This window comes from Bos indicus x Bos taurus, chromosome 18 (genome assembly GCF_003369695.1).
Source record: "Bos indicus x Bos taurus breed Angus x Brahman F1 hybrid chromosome 18, Bos_hybrid_MaternalHap_v2.0, whole genome shotgun sequence".
Lineage (NCBI taxonomy): Eukaryota > Metazoa > Chordata > Mammalia > Artiodactyla > Bovidae > Bos > Bos indicus x Bos taurus.
The window spans coordinates 49182608-49196853 of NC_040093.1; the positions used below are offsets into that span (position 1 = coordinate 49182608).

A 14246-nucleotide genomic window follows, 5' to 3' on the forward strand; every position below is an offset into this window, starting at 1 on the left:
CTCTTTTCTGAGACAAGGTAGCAGACGAGAAAGACTTTCATTTTTAAAGTAAGACAGGTTCTGGATTAGAATTCCAGGACTACTGCTCTCAAAGCCGTGTGACTTTGGCCAAACAGGTTAAACTCTCTGAACCATCACTGGCAAAAGTGGAGATAATTGTTCTTATATTACAACACCACAGTGGAGATTAGAAGAGGTCCTGAGGGGTTAGGACAGTGCCTGGCACATCTGTCACAAACAGAGTCTTCAGCTGCAAAGATCAGAAGTCAATTTGGGCAGAAAAATAATGTGTTGGCAGAAAAGGGTGTTGATCACAGAGTGAAAAAAAAGTTGGAGTACTAGACCTCAGAAAGTTTGGAGTCTAGAATAGCAGGAACAGGTATAGAATCCTTTTGAAGAAAACCTGCTTCAGATGTTTTCCGTCCTAGTCTAATTTCCTGCAAGATTAAAATTCCACAAAGAGAGCTGTCTTCTCCTGAGAAAATAGTGGTGTTGCTGTTAGAAGAAGGGAGAGCGGCAGGCAGAAACAGTAGGTATCCCCTACAGTGCTGCCTCCTGACAACATTGATGACATCTACTGATATTTCAGGTACTGATCTCTCTGCCCTGCTGTAGGCCATGTGTCCGCTTGGGCTGGTGTCACATCTGTTTCGAGGAGCTGTTTCAGAAGCGTATCGCTACAAAGCGTCTTAGTGATTATCTGTAGGCCTGCCAGTTGTCAGATGAGGAAACAGAGAGGTTAAGTGATTTGCTTCTTGAAGCTGTACAGTATCACGATGACAATTCTGGTCCCAGGTCACTGCTTTCTTCCTTCTCTCCTGCTCTCTCTCTCAACCCATTCAGCCCTTGGGAACCTCAGGCTCTCCAGGGTCTATTGAATGGCTGGTGATGGACCCCCTTTTCAGAGTCCAGGCAGATCTGCAAACTCTGCTGGTTGGAGTTAAACTTGGGTGGGGTACTGGTGGCAACCAGAATAGAAGGCTTCACAAGGACTCTTCTTGACCAGGAAGGAGATATAGGAGATTGGGAGGCATACTGTTTCCTTTTTCTTTTCCCTGATCCAGTGCTGGAAAATCAACTGTCACAGAAGGAGAAGATGGAAGAAGGGTCCTTGAAGTGGACAGTCTACCACCACTATATCCAGGCGGGCGGAGGTATGGGCTGTTAGCTGCCCCAGGCCAGGCCTGCTCACGAAGCTGGGTCAGACTGGAATGTGCAAGGTCATGGGAGGTAGAGGGACTCAAACGGTCATGCCATTCATGAGTTTAACTTGCATAATTCCAGCCATACTCAACTATAATAACTCTACCACTGTAGTCAGTGCCAGAAATTATGTTTCTATGTGTATTTGTGTTAATATACCTGGCATTTAAAAAATCAAATATGTCAAGGCATATAGACATGTAAATTATGTTCATGAAGGGAAAAGTTTATAATTTTTGCCTAGAAATAGGCATGGCATGCATGCCGTGAAGGACCACATGGGGGAAGCACCAAGTTTGGCCAGTGGTGGAGTGGTAAGAGAAAGCAGGGCCCAGAGCCTTTACTGGGGTTTCTGTGGGAAGAAGTGGGTGAGGCAGGGTAGGCACCCTGAGTAAGCTTAGGATTGGACAGCTTGAACAATTCTGGAGGGCTCATTGCTATAGTGATGGTCCTAGATGTCTGATACCTGGTCTTAGGGTGATTTAGGGGAGAGCAAATATTGGCTTGGTGGGTGAGAGTTTGATAAAAGAGGTTATTGGGAGGGTGGGCTGTGGATTGGTTCGTTTGTATATCAAAGGTGTGCCTGTAAGGAGTTACTTGCTGTTTCTAGGAATTAGCTAGCCTTGGGATTAGCAGTCTGTCAGGATTAAGGCCCCAAATAACACAGTATTAGGAATATAGAAAATAAGAAACATTTTACATTAAACATAATTAATATTTTTAGTGAAATAAAGAATGCCATAGTACTCTTTATCTCAGTGCTTTTCATACCACAGGTCCCAGCCCACTAGTGGGCTGTGAAATCAACTGAGTGGGTTGTAAGGAGCGTTGAGAATAGAAATGTGACTAGAGTTGAAAATATCTGCAGAAGTGATGTTGGTGAAGCTTTCATTTTATTATGTATTAGACTGTATATCTGAAGGTGGATGGCAATAAAAAGTTTCAAAGCTTCTGCTTTATTTAATGGTGTATGTTACCAAATTCACACATATATAACTCTACAATGTTGTAAACATGAGACCAGGTATATGCTACTGTGGTTTTGAGTAACTTAATTTTTGAGAGTAATTTTGACTCCATGCCAACTTTTTATTCTTCATTGATTTTGGAACCTAACCCTGCACAAGGCGTGTCTTCTCTCTACCTGTCTAGGGAGGAGGAGGCAGGCTGTGCATAGGAGATTGCCATCCTCACCCCTTCCACTGTGAGCATCCTTACAGGATATAACACAGGGCCTGACCAGAGCAGGGGAGCAGCAAATACTTGTGAAACGCAATGAATGAACCAAAAAACCAATTGATCTGTATTTAGGAAGTACCTATTATGAACCAGGCTCTTGCTGAGTTCTGGAGGGGAGGGTGTATAAAGTTGCCTGAGAACCTACCCTGTAATCTAACTAGAGAATTAAAACATTCATCCAGTTGGTAGCAAGAGAGAGAGATCTCCAGGACCAAGCATGGTCTCAGATGTCATTAAAGAGAGTTGGCCCTTGGGTGGAGCTTAAGGAAGAATTCAAGAAAAAGAATATGGGCATGAGGCACAGACTGGATAGGTGGGTAGAGTGCCAGGGCAAGAGGTAGATGGGAAAGGAAGGCGTGTACCCTAGGTTTTCCCATCCTTGGCTTCACCACTCTCCAGCTCTATGACTTTGGGCAAGTTACTTCCTCCCTTGGAAACTTGGCGATAGGCATTCTGAATTCAAAAATAATTCATGTATTTAGTACTCTACCTGGCACTTGGTACATAATAGTGAAAGGTAGCTGTTGTTATTTTGAATGTTGAACCCTCAGGGCTTGCATAAGGGCAACCAGCTTCTCTAGAACACTGCTCACATAACCAGGCACTGGGCTGGGTACTTGACACACGTTACCTCATAGCACCTTTAGAGCAGCCCCTTAAGGCTGCAGGACTACCATCACCATCTTGTATGTAAGGAAGTGGAGTGTCACTGACATTTGATCCCTTGCCCAGGTTCACATAGCTTGTAAGTAGTTTGAGCCAGCATTTGAACCCAGGGCTTTCTAATCTTGGAACCCAGCTCTTTCGAGTCTTCTAGGGTGTCTGAGGAAGATCCAAGGGCCTGGTGTGGCCACGTACTTTCTTTTGGCACCCGTGTGTCACGTTCCTCTCTCTCCCCAGGTTACCTGATCTGCAGCATGATTTTCCTTCTCATGGTGATGTTAGCCTTCTTCCCGGTGTTCAGCTTCTGGTGGCTGAGCTATTGGCTGGGCCAGGGCTCAGGGGTGAGTGCCATGTGGGGGTGGGGTGCATTTCTGTGGACCTGGGTGGAATGGGGGAACTTCTTTTTCCTTGGGGCCCCATGGGTATGGGTTAGAGAAGCCCATGGCAAGCCCAGTACCTGCCCTTGCCATGCTGATGAATGGGGCCCTAGAGGGAACCCTTGGGAGCTGAAACTCTGGAGCGCCCTCCCAGGTGGGCATCCTGTGTTCACAGAGCAAGAGGTCACCTGTACAATCTCCTAGGAACAAAACCAAGAGGCCTCTGTCCCCAAACAGCTCTTGACACCAAGAATGCTTTACAGTCTGCTCTAATATGAGTTAGAGAAGGGAAAAGAAGTTCTATCCATCACTCCTGACAGCAGGGAAAGAGCTGAGCTCCAGTATGACTTGCACAGAAGTGATCTGGGCTTTTGAAAGGGAGAATGAGAGAGGAGGGAAAGCAGGGGCTCTGCTGGGCCAGAGAATGAAAAAGTACAAAAGGCTGGTGAGTGTCAGTACAATTAAGCTATCAGTGTCTGCAGCCAGCTTTCTCCTCCCACAGAGAGTGGGGGACAGAGGCTCTGTCCTTTCTGAGGATTACATTTTAAAGGAATCATTCTCAGATCTTTAAGAAAGATGCTTCTGAGTTGCAAGAGATACACAGTCACAGCTGTGAGTGCTTCTTAGTAAGTGCTCTGAGGAAGAAAGATCAGGGGCCTGCCAGGAAAACAGTAAATTTTCCTGGCAGAGGCACTTTAATGAAGGTGGGGGGAGCTGGGGTCCTCCGAGGGACATACCTTAGCCTCTAGGAGCCACGCTAAGGTTCGGTCAAGTCTTTTAGTGCAGGAGTTCGGACAGGGTTGTTTGTGTTGAGGGTTCTGGAGCTCTCAGCCATTATGTATCAGATTAATTCATTAATCTTTCCAACCTCATTCTGAGGTAGGTATCACTGTCCCCATTTTATATTTGCAGAAATTATTCTTAGAGAGGAGAAGGAGCCTGCCCTGAGATGTCAATGTGCCTTGAACTCTGTGCTCTGAATCCAGGCTATGTCTTTCAAGCAATCTATTTGGTTAACTTTTGAGTCATGTTTCAGACGGAGTTTGGTCAGGAAAGCAGGAGCCGCTTGAAATATTTAGAGCTTCCAAAGATTTAATACACAAGTTAGAGGCTACACAGCCATTGGAAGGGCTGGAGGAGAGAGGGAAAGCAGGCTCCAGGAATTTTAGCAGCAGGCAGCACTAAATGGGCTGATCCTTGGAAGGATGCCTGCTAACCACTGGCTGAATTCCAAGCTCCATGCACCTGTCCACAATTGCCACCAGAGTATAATGGCTTCTCTTTCAGCCTTTAGATTTTCTGTGAGTGCCTCTCTTTGGTAGAATCTAACCTAAGACCATGCTGGCAAGGAGTTTGAGAAACAGTTCTCAAACTCTTCCCTGAATCACATTGGAGAGTGTGGAAGGAGGCAGAGGTGATGTCAGATGACCATCTAGTGCAGATTTCTAACAACATAGAGTGAAGTAATCTATCAAGCCATTTTCTACCCTGCCAGAAGAGAAGAGACTCATATCAGACAGCAGGCTGCCTTAGGACAAAGATGCATTGAGGAAGGGATGTATAGAAGTCCTAATGGTAGTGGAGTTGAGTTTGGAACAATCAGGGTAGAGGAGGCAATGGAGTGGAGGCAAGACCTGGATCAAGGAGACAGGCCACTGAGACTGATGCTGTAGTGGTCCAGGGGATCAGCACAGGGCAGTGGGGAGGGAGAAGGGAAAAGCGATAGCACTGAGCAGGAAGCTTTTAACATATAGTTTCACCTTCTACTGGCTGCTGAGTCTTCTGTAGCCCCAGGAAGACATATTTTTCTCCCTGCTGAATTTCACCCTGAACTCAGATGGTTTGAACCTCTGAAAAAGAAAACTCACAGTTTTCCTCTCTCCACACGTAATGTCTCTGATACGCAAAGTGCAGGTTTTGGTTTTGGTTTTTCCCCTCTGTGTCAACCAGTTCTCCAACTCCCTGGACACTCGCTGGGTGTACTACAGTTCAATTCCATTCTGATACTATGTATCCAGAGTTAGCAACACCTCACAGGTTAAGGGTTCAGTCCCATAAGACTGCTCATGTGCCAATCACAAGTCTAGACATTTTGTTCAGTTGCTCAGTCATGTCTGACTGTTTGCACCCTCATGGACTGTAGTATACCAGGCTTCCTTGTCCTTCACCAACTCCTGGAGCTTGCTCAAACTCATGTCCATTGAGTCAGTGATGCCATCCAATCATCTCATCCTCTGTCATCCCCTTCTCCTCCTGCCTTCAATCTTCCCCAACATCAGGGTCTTTTCCAAAGTATTGGAGTTTCAGCTTCAGCATCAGTCCTTCCAGTGAATATTCAGGTCTGATTTCCTTTAGGATTGACTGGTTTGATCTCCTTGTTGACTAAGTGACTCTCAAGAGTCTTCTCCAAAACCACTGTTCAAAAGCATCAATTCTTCAGCACACAGCTTCCTTTATAGTTCAACTCTCTCACATCCATACATGACTACTGGAGAAACCATAGCTTTGATTGGATGGACCTTTGTTGACAAAGTAATGTCTCTGCTTTTTAATATGCTTTCTAGGTTGGTCATAGCTTTTCTTCCAAGAAGCAAGTGTCATAATGTCATGGCTGCAGTCACCATCATGGCTGCAGTGATTTTGGAGCCCAAGAAAATAAAGTTTCTCACTGTTTCCATAGTTTCTCCATCTATTTGCCATGAAGTGATGGGATCAGATGCTGTGATCTTTGTTTTTTGAATGCTGAGTTTTAAACCAGCTTTTTCACTCTCCTCTTTCACTTTCATCAAGAGGTTCTTTAGTTCTTCTTCCCTTTCTGCCATAAAGGTGGTGTCATCTGCATATCTGAGGTTACTGATATATCTCCTGGCAATCGTGATTCCAGCTTGTGCTTCATCTAGCCCAGCATTTTGCATGATGTACTCTGCATATAAGTTAAATAAGCAGGGTGACAATATACAGCCTTGATGTACTCCTTTCCCAGTTTGAAACCAGTCTGTTGTTCCACGTCCAGTTCTAACTGTTGCCTCTTAACCTGCATACAGATTTCTCAGGAGGCAGGTAAGGTGGTCTGTTATTCTCATCTCTAAGAATTTTCCAGTTTGTTGTGATGCACACAGTCAAAGCCTTTGGCGTAGTCAATAAAGCAGATGTTTACCTGGAACTCTCTTGCTTTTTCTGTGATCCAACAGATGTTGGCAATTTGATCTCTGATTCCTCTGCCTTTTCTAAATCAAGCTTGAACATCTGGAAATTCATGGTTCATGTACTGTTGAAGCCTGGCTTGGAGAATTTTGAGCATTACTTTGCTAGTGTGTGAGATGAGTACAATTGTGCAGTAGTTTGAACATCCTTTGGCATTGCATTTCTTTGGGATTGGAGTGGAAACTGCTGAGCTTTTCAAATTTTCTGGCATATTGAGTGCATCACTTTCATACCATCATCTCTTAGGGTTTGAAATAGCTCAACCGGAATTCCATCACCTCCACTAGCTTTGTTCATAGTGATGCTTCCTGAGGCCCACTTGACTTCATATTCCAGGATGTCTGGCTCTAGATGAATGATCACACCATTGTGGTTATCTCGGTCATTAAGATCTTTTTTGTATGTTCTTCTATGTATTCTTACCACCTCTTCTTAATATCTTCTGCTTCTGTTAGGTCTCTAGTATTTATTGTGCCCATTTTATCTGTCTCTTATTGTGCCCATCTTTGCATGAAATGTTCCCTTGGTATCTCTAATTTTCTTGAAGAGATCTCTAGTCTTTCCCATTCTATTGTTTTCCTCTATTTCTTTGCACTGATCACTGAGGTAGGCTTTCTTATCTCTCCTTGTCTTCTTTGGAACACTGCATTCTGATGGGTATATCTTTTCTTTTCTCCTTTGCCTTTAGCTTCTCTTCTTTTCTCAGTATATCTTCCTCAGACAATTATTTTGCCTTTTTGCATTTCTTTTTCTTGGGGATGATCTTGATCACTGCCTCCTGTACAATGTCATGAACCTCTGTCAGTAGTTCTTCAAGCTCTCTATCAGATCTAATCCCTTGAATCTATTTGTCACTTCCACTGTATAATCACAAGAGATTTGATTTAGGTCATACCTGAATGGTCTAGTGGTTTTCCCTCCTTTCTTCAATTTAAGTCTGAATTTGGCAATAAGGAGTTCATGATCTGAGCCACAGTCAGCTCCCAGTCTTGTTTTTGCTGACTGTATAGAGCTTCTCCATCTTTGGCTGCAAAGAATATAATCAATCTGATTTTGGTATTGACCATCTGGTGATGTCCATGTGTAGAGTCTTCTCTTGTGTTGTTGGAAGAGGGTGTTTGCTGTGACCAGTGAGTTCTCTTGGCAAAACTCTATTAGCCTTTGCCCTGCTTCATTCTGTACTCCAAGGCCAAATTTGCCTCTAGTCCAGATATCTCTTGACTTCCTACTTTTGCCTTCTAGTCCACTATGATGAAAAAGACATCTCTTTTGGGTGTTAGTTCTAGAAGGTCTTATAGGTCTTCAAAGAACCGTTCCAGCTTCAGCTTCTTATGCATTAGAGGTTGGGGCATAAACTTGGATTACTGTGCTATTGAATGGTTTGCCTTGGAAACAAAGAGATCATTCTGCTGTTTTTGTAGTTCTGATAAATCAGCTATGAATTGGGGATTCCCATGACTCCTTCTTTGGGCCTGATAATTTTCTATATTGGCTTACAGAACTTAGGGAAATACTTTTATCAGTTTTTAAATAAGGGATATAGTAAATGATGCAGATGCAGAGCCAGATGAAAAAATATATAGGGTGAGGTACAGAAGGGTCCAAAGTGCAAGAGCTTCTGTTTCCATGGAGTTGGGGTACACCACCCTTCTAGCACATGGATATGTTCACCAACCTGGAAGCTCTCTGAATGCCATGCTTTAGGTGGATTCAACATGTTGCTCAGTTTTAAAGAATCCGCCTGCAAAGTAAGAGACCCTGATTTGATTCCTGGTTTGCAAAGATCTATTGGAGAAGGGATAAGCCACCTACTCCAGTATTCTTGGGCTTCTCTTGTGGCTCAGCTGGTAAAGAATCTGCTTGCAATGTGGGAGACCCCAGTTTGATCCCTGGGTTGGGAAGATCCCTTGGAGAAGGGAAAGGCTACCCACTCCACTATTCTGGCCTGGAGAATTCCATGGACTGTATTGTCCATGGGGTTGCAAAGAGCTGGACATGACTGAGCAACTTTCACTTCAACATGTAGACATGATGGATCATAAAGTAAAATTCCAGCTCCTTCCCATTTCCAGAAAATGGGAGTAGGGCTGAAAGTTCGAAGCTTGGACTCATGACATGGTCTTTCTGGTGACCAGCTCCAGTCCTGAAGCTATTTAGGAGTCCCCAGCCCCTAGTCATCTCGTTAGCTACAAAAGACTCTCTCATTGCTCCAGAGGCCCGTGTCAGAAACCAGAGTCAAAGGCCAATTATTACCACAAATGAAGCCCCACGCACCCCCATCACCTAGGAAACTGCAAGGGTTTTAGGACTTGTGTGTCAGGAATTGGGGACAAAGATGAAGCATATTTCTTATCATACCATACTCCCTGTCCTTTCTTGAAGAATAATAGCAGTCAAGAGAGCAACTGGACCACTGCAGACCCAGGTGACATACTGGACAATCCTCAGCTGCCCTTTTACCAACTGGTGTTTGGCCTCAGCGGTCTGTTGGCAATCCTCCTGGGCATCTGCCTCTCATTGGTTTTCACCAAGGTGATGGGGAAGGCATCCACAGCATTGCACAACAAGCTCTTCAACAAGGTATGGGTCTGGGCACTGGGCATGGCCACAGGCTGAGCCTTGACCTTGCTCAACTCTTTTTTCTAATTATTAGGCTTTATTTTTTGAGCAGTTTTTGGTTTAGAGAAAAATTGAGCAGAAAATATAGGGTTCACTTTTACCCTTCACCACATCCTCAATTTCTCCTATTATTAATAGCTTGCATTAGTGGGGGACATCTGTTACAGTTGATGAGTCAACATTGATACATTATTATTATCAAAGTCCATAGTTTACATTAAGGTTCACTGCTTGTGTTGTACATTCTATGCGTTTTGACAAATGCATACTGGCATGCGTCTACCATCAAGTATTATACAGAATAGTCAAACTACCCTAAAAATCCCCTTTGCTCAGCCTATGTATATCCCTCCCCTAGACCTCTGAAAACTGCTGATCTATTTTGCTGTCTCTGTGGTTTGGAGAATATAATGTCGTATAGTTGTGAGTTTACACTGGGTCACTAACTAGGTGGGAGCAGGCCAGAGAATGAGATAGGTTCTTGAAACTCTCCCACGACTAAGTTTAATGCCCCTTCCTAGAGGATCAACCCTCAGCTATCAATGCTGGCCTCTGTTGGCTGAGCACAGTCACATAAACAGTTTCTTCTAATTTCCTTAAGTTCCTTTTGAAGTGGGTATTTTACTCTTATCTTACACATGAGAAAATGGAAACCCCATATGTGTTATGGTTAGAATGTATGTTATGGCTAGAATACCAAGTTATCTATAGTGTCACATTAGCTCTTGGACATGTCCTTTCTGTCTTTCACTTATCGAATATTACTGGGTGCCAGGCTCTGGAGTAGGCACTTGGTTCACAGTGGTGAGTGAACAATGCAGATGTGGTTTGGGTCATCTTAGCCTACAGCTTAAGGACGGAGATGGACAGGAAAATAATCTGTTGTAATATGATGTGCAGAGTTAACCATGGGGGTGGCACACAGGACCATAAGAAAATGGCACACCTGACCCAAGCATGGGGGTGGTGGAAGGAAGGTGGGAGTCCAAGAAGGCTTCTTGGAGGAAGTGACCTCTATGCTAAGATCTGAGGATGAACGAGATCTCGCCAGGTCAAGATTAAGAGGTGAGCAAAAGCAGAACATTTCCAGAGAGCTGCATGGAGCTCAGGAAGGCTGGAGCTGAGAACTGTAGAGAGGGGCTTCTCAGAGGGATTCTCGGGAGGCAATGAGGGCACCCGTCATTCCTTGTAGATTCAAAGCAAATCCTTTAAAAATATTTTTTTTGATGTGGGCCGTCATTTTAAATATCTTTATTGAATTTGTTACAATATGTTTTGGTTTTTTGCCACGAGTTTCCTGACCAGGGATCAAACCAGCACCCCCTGCAATGGAAGGCAAAATCTTAACCACTGGATCATCAGGGAACTCCCACAAATTGTGTTTTAATTTAGGAGGGTGAGGCCAAGGCATTTCCCCACATCTCAGATAAAGCAACCGGCTTGATGAGCCAGAAGGCAGGAGAGGGAAAAATTACTCCAAAGCCTGGCAGTCCTTACCACCTAATCTGTGGTGGTGGCAGCAGATAGCTGGTCTCTAAGTTTCTGACTACACATTCCCAGATTCTAGAAATACCTAGTACCCAGGCCTTCTCAAAGTTATGTTCTATATTTTAATTTTGAGAAATGTTCAAGTTTTTTTCATTAGAAAATACATTTCATATTTTAAACATTTTCTTTTTGCTCACCCTTTTATGGCTTTATTGATCTTAAATTTGCCATGTAGTTTTAGATAATCACAAGTAAAGGAAAAATCTCTGAAAAAATTGGCTCAACTATAAAATCAACAAATATAAAAACAAAACTAGAACCAGATTAATTTACTACTTAAGGAGGCAACCAGAGATCCTGACCCTGTGTCCCCACCATATACTCCTAATCCCTAGTGAGCATGGGCTCTCACCAAGACCCCTTTCATGCCACAGCTGAGCTGAGTCCTGCTCCCCCTAACCCCTCACTCCTCAAAAGTGCTCGGTGTCCTAAGGGGGTGATTGCTTTAGTCTTTTATTTGTGATTGTGAATATTCTTTTTGCTTTAGCTCATGTATTTAACAAAAGATTCTGGAGATAAAATTAAAGACAATTTAGAAGCAGAAGAAGAAAGCAAGGATCTCACAGTCTGCCTCACTGATGTTTGCTGCTCCCTACCTCCTACCTTGGGCTTGCCTGGTGGCTCAGAGGGTAACGAATCTGCATGCAAGGAGAGAGACCTGGGTTCAGTCCCTGGGTCGGGAAGATCTCCTGGAGAAGGAACTGGCAACCCACTCCAGTATTCTTGCCTGGAGAATTCCATGGACAGAGGAGCCTGGCAGACCATGGGGTTGCAAAGAGTCAGACACAACCAAGGACTATTTGATGATGACCTTCTACCTTAGACAGCAAGCAAACTATACTTATCAGCAGGATCCAGACATTTGCCACGAGGGCTGCTGTAAGAGCCACTTCATGACTCAAATAATAATATTAATGTGTTGGTTGCTCAGTCGTGTCCGACTCTTTGTGACTGCATGGACTCTAGCCCACTAGGCTTTTCTATTCATGGGATTTTCCAGGCAAAAATAGTGGAGTGGGTTGCCATTCCCTTCTCCAGGGGATCTTCCTGACCCAGGGATTGAATCTGCATATACCCTTTACAATTTTATTTATTTACTTACCTCTGTGCAGGTTTTCTTCAGTTGCAGTGGCCGGGGGTTGCTCTTTGTTGTGGTGTACAAGCTTCTCATTGCAGTGGCTTTGCTTGCTGCAGAGCACTGGTCTAGAGCGTGGGCTTAGTAGTAGTGGTGTATGGGCTTAGTTGCTCTGAGGCGTGTGGCATCTTTCCAGACCCAGTATTGAACCGGTGTCCCCTACATTGACAGGCATATTCTTAACCACTGGACCGCCAGGGAGGTCCCAATATACCCTTCTAAATCATATATTTTAGTATACTTGCAGAGTTGTACAATCTTCATCACAACTCTGAAGCATCATTATCATCCCCATTTTACAAATGAGGACCCTGAGACTCAGAGAGTTTATATGTAACTTGCCTACAGTCCCAGAGCAATAGGTGGAAGACGGGCAGCCCTGGAGTCCAGGCAAACTGACACTCTGGAGCCTCTGCCTTTAAGTCGTGCTCTACGTTGCCTTCCCTGGATATCCTTCAGTCTGCATCCTGTACATCATTCAGAGCTTGAGGATGTCTTCATCAAGCCCCCACCATGGCGTGCAGAGCCTTGTGACCTGGGTTGCTTTTGCTCTCACAGGTGTCCCACTGCCCTATGTGCTTCTTTGACACAACCCCCACTGGCCGGCTCCTGAACTGCTTTGCAGGGGACATGGATGAGTTGGATCAGTTCTTGCCCATAATGATTGAACAGTCTGTGCTCCTGGCTTTGGTGGTGATCATCATCCTGTTGATGATCAGTTTCATGTCTCCCTATATCCTGCTGATGGGAGTCGTCATCCTCTCTGCTTGCCTCATTTATTTTAGGTGAGTGGGTTCTTTTTGCTTGTGAATGAGGTTTGAGTCTAGGACCGACCTAGAACTGGAGGGTGTCAGAGGTGGATGGCCCAGGTCGCTCCCTCCCGTTCTCAATGCAGGATGTTCAAGAAAGCCATCAACGTGTTCAAGAGACTGAAGAACTACAGCTGCTCCCCTTTGTTTTCGCACATCCTCACCACCCTGCAGGGCCTGAGCTCCATCCATGTCTATGGAAAAACTGAAGAATTCATCAATGAGTGAGTCCTTCTGCTCTCTGAGGGTGATGGGGAATGTGGCAATGGTGGGGAACAGGAAGGAAACAGAGCACCTGGGAACAGCACCATCGTCAGAAGACTCAGAGCGATCATTGTTTTATTCCATTTATTTCACTGCACCTCCAGAACCCCATCTGGAAGATGGTACTTATAAGAATAAAAAATGTAAGGGATATGAAAAATGTCTGTCAGTTTTAAAGACCTGTGCTGTTATATACATATTTTAATACAATGAATGGTCAGATGTATTGCCATGTTAGTACTGAATGCATTTCTTTCTTTCTTTCACTTGCAAACAGATATCTAAATATAATAAAATAATAAAGAACAATAGTTTTCGAAATAGCAGAATTTTCTTCACTATTCACACCCATAGATTTGCCTTCTAAATGTTTGTTGAAACAATCAAATCCTATGATTGTTGCTGAGGTTTAACTGTGTAACATAAACTTATCTACTTGTAAGCATCAGTCAAACATGGTCTGCACTGAACTACAAAAAGTTTGCAGTCTAATGGAAGACAGGGACACAGATGTATATTTTTGTAATAAGACAAGTGTTGAATACAATGCAATAGGGAGAAACGCAGGTAGAATGACTTGGGGTTTCAGAGGAGAAAGTGATAACCCGCAGCTTGGGATCAGGGAAGGCTTTGGGGAGGAGGCAACATCTGAGGTGGCCTTGAAGCCAGGGAAGATTTGGGCATGGGAGATGGTGTGTGCTCTGTTAACTGAAATATTGAATGAACCATGGTGCCAGCTCTCCCGTTGGCACTAGAGAGACCCAAAGACTGTGCAGAGACTAGGACTAAGGGATCATTCAGTCAACATTGAGACCCTCCCAGGTGCTCAGCACCCAGTGGGGATACAGCTGTGAGCAAGGTGAACAGATACGAAGAAGGGATTGCTTTCCTTCATTCACTCACAAATCTGGGCCTTTATTCATTCTTGTTGGCCCAGTAGAGTAACTTACCCATCCTGAATCAATTATCGAGGCGAGGAGAAGAGAACTTCTAATAGGCCTAAATCGGTCCGAGCTCACTCCTAGATCTGGGGTCAGGTGAACTCCATGGCTGAGAAAGGAGTAGAAAGGAATCCTCTCCAATTTTCTTCGTTGGTTCTTTGGTGAGACTGGGGAGCTGGATGCTGGAGAAAGCAACCAGTGTTAGGAAACCCTGGGTCAGACAGACACATGTGACTTTCATGTT

The 14246-nt window shown here is 44.3% G+C and overlaps 1 protein-coding gene across 1 annotated transcript in view; it reads left to right on the plus strand.

Annotated features, from left to right (window-relative positions):
- The window catches only part of ABCC11 (ATP binding cassette subfamily C member 11), a 77522-nt gene that overhangs the window by 46831 nt on the left and 16445 nt on the right, over window positions 1-14246 (plus strand). The window contains exons 17-21 of the mRNA XM_027513688.1: window positions 1065-1154; window positions 3343-3446; window positions 9069-9266; window positions 12547-12773; window positions 12884-13021. Coding sequence (XP_027369489.1) covers window positions 1065-1154; window positions 3343-3446; window positions 9069-9266; window positions 12547-12773; window positions 12884-13021 — 757 coding nt within the window. The remainder of the gene's footprint in view (window positions 1-1064; window positions 1155-3342; window positions 3447-9068; window positions 9267-12546; window positions 12774-12883; window positions 13022-14246) is intronic.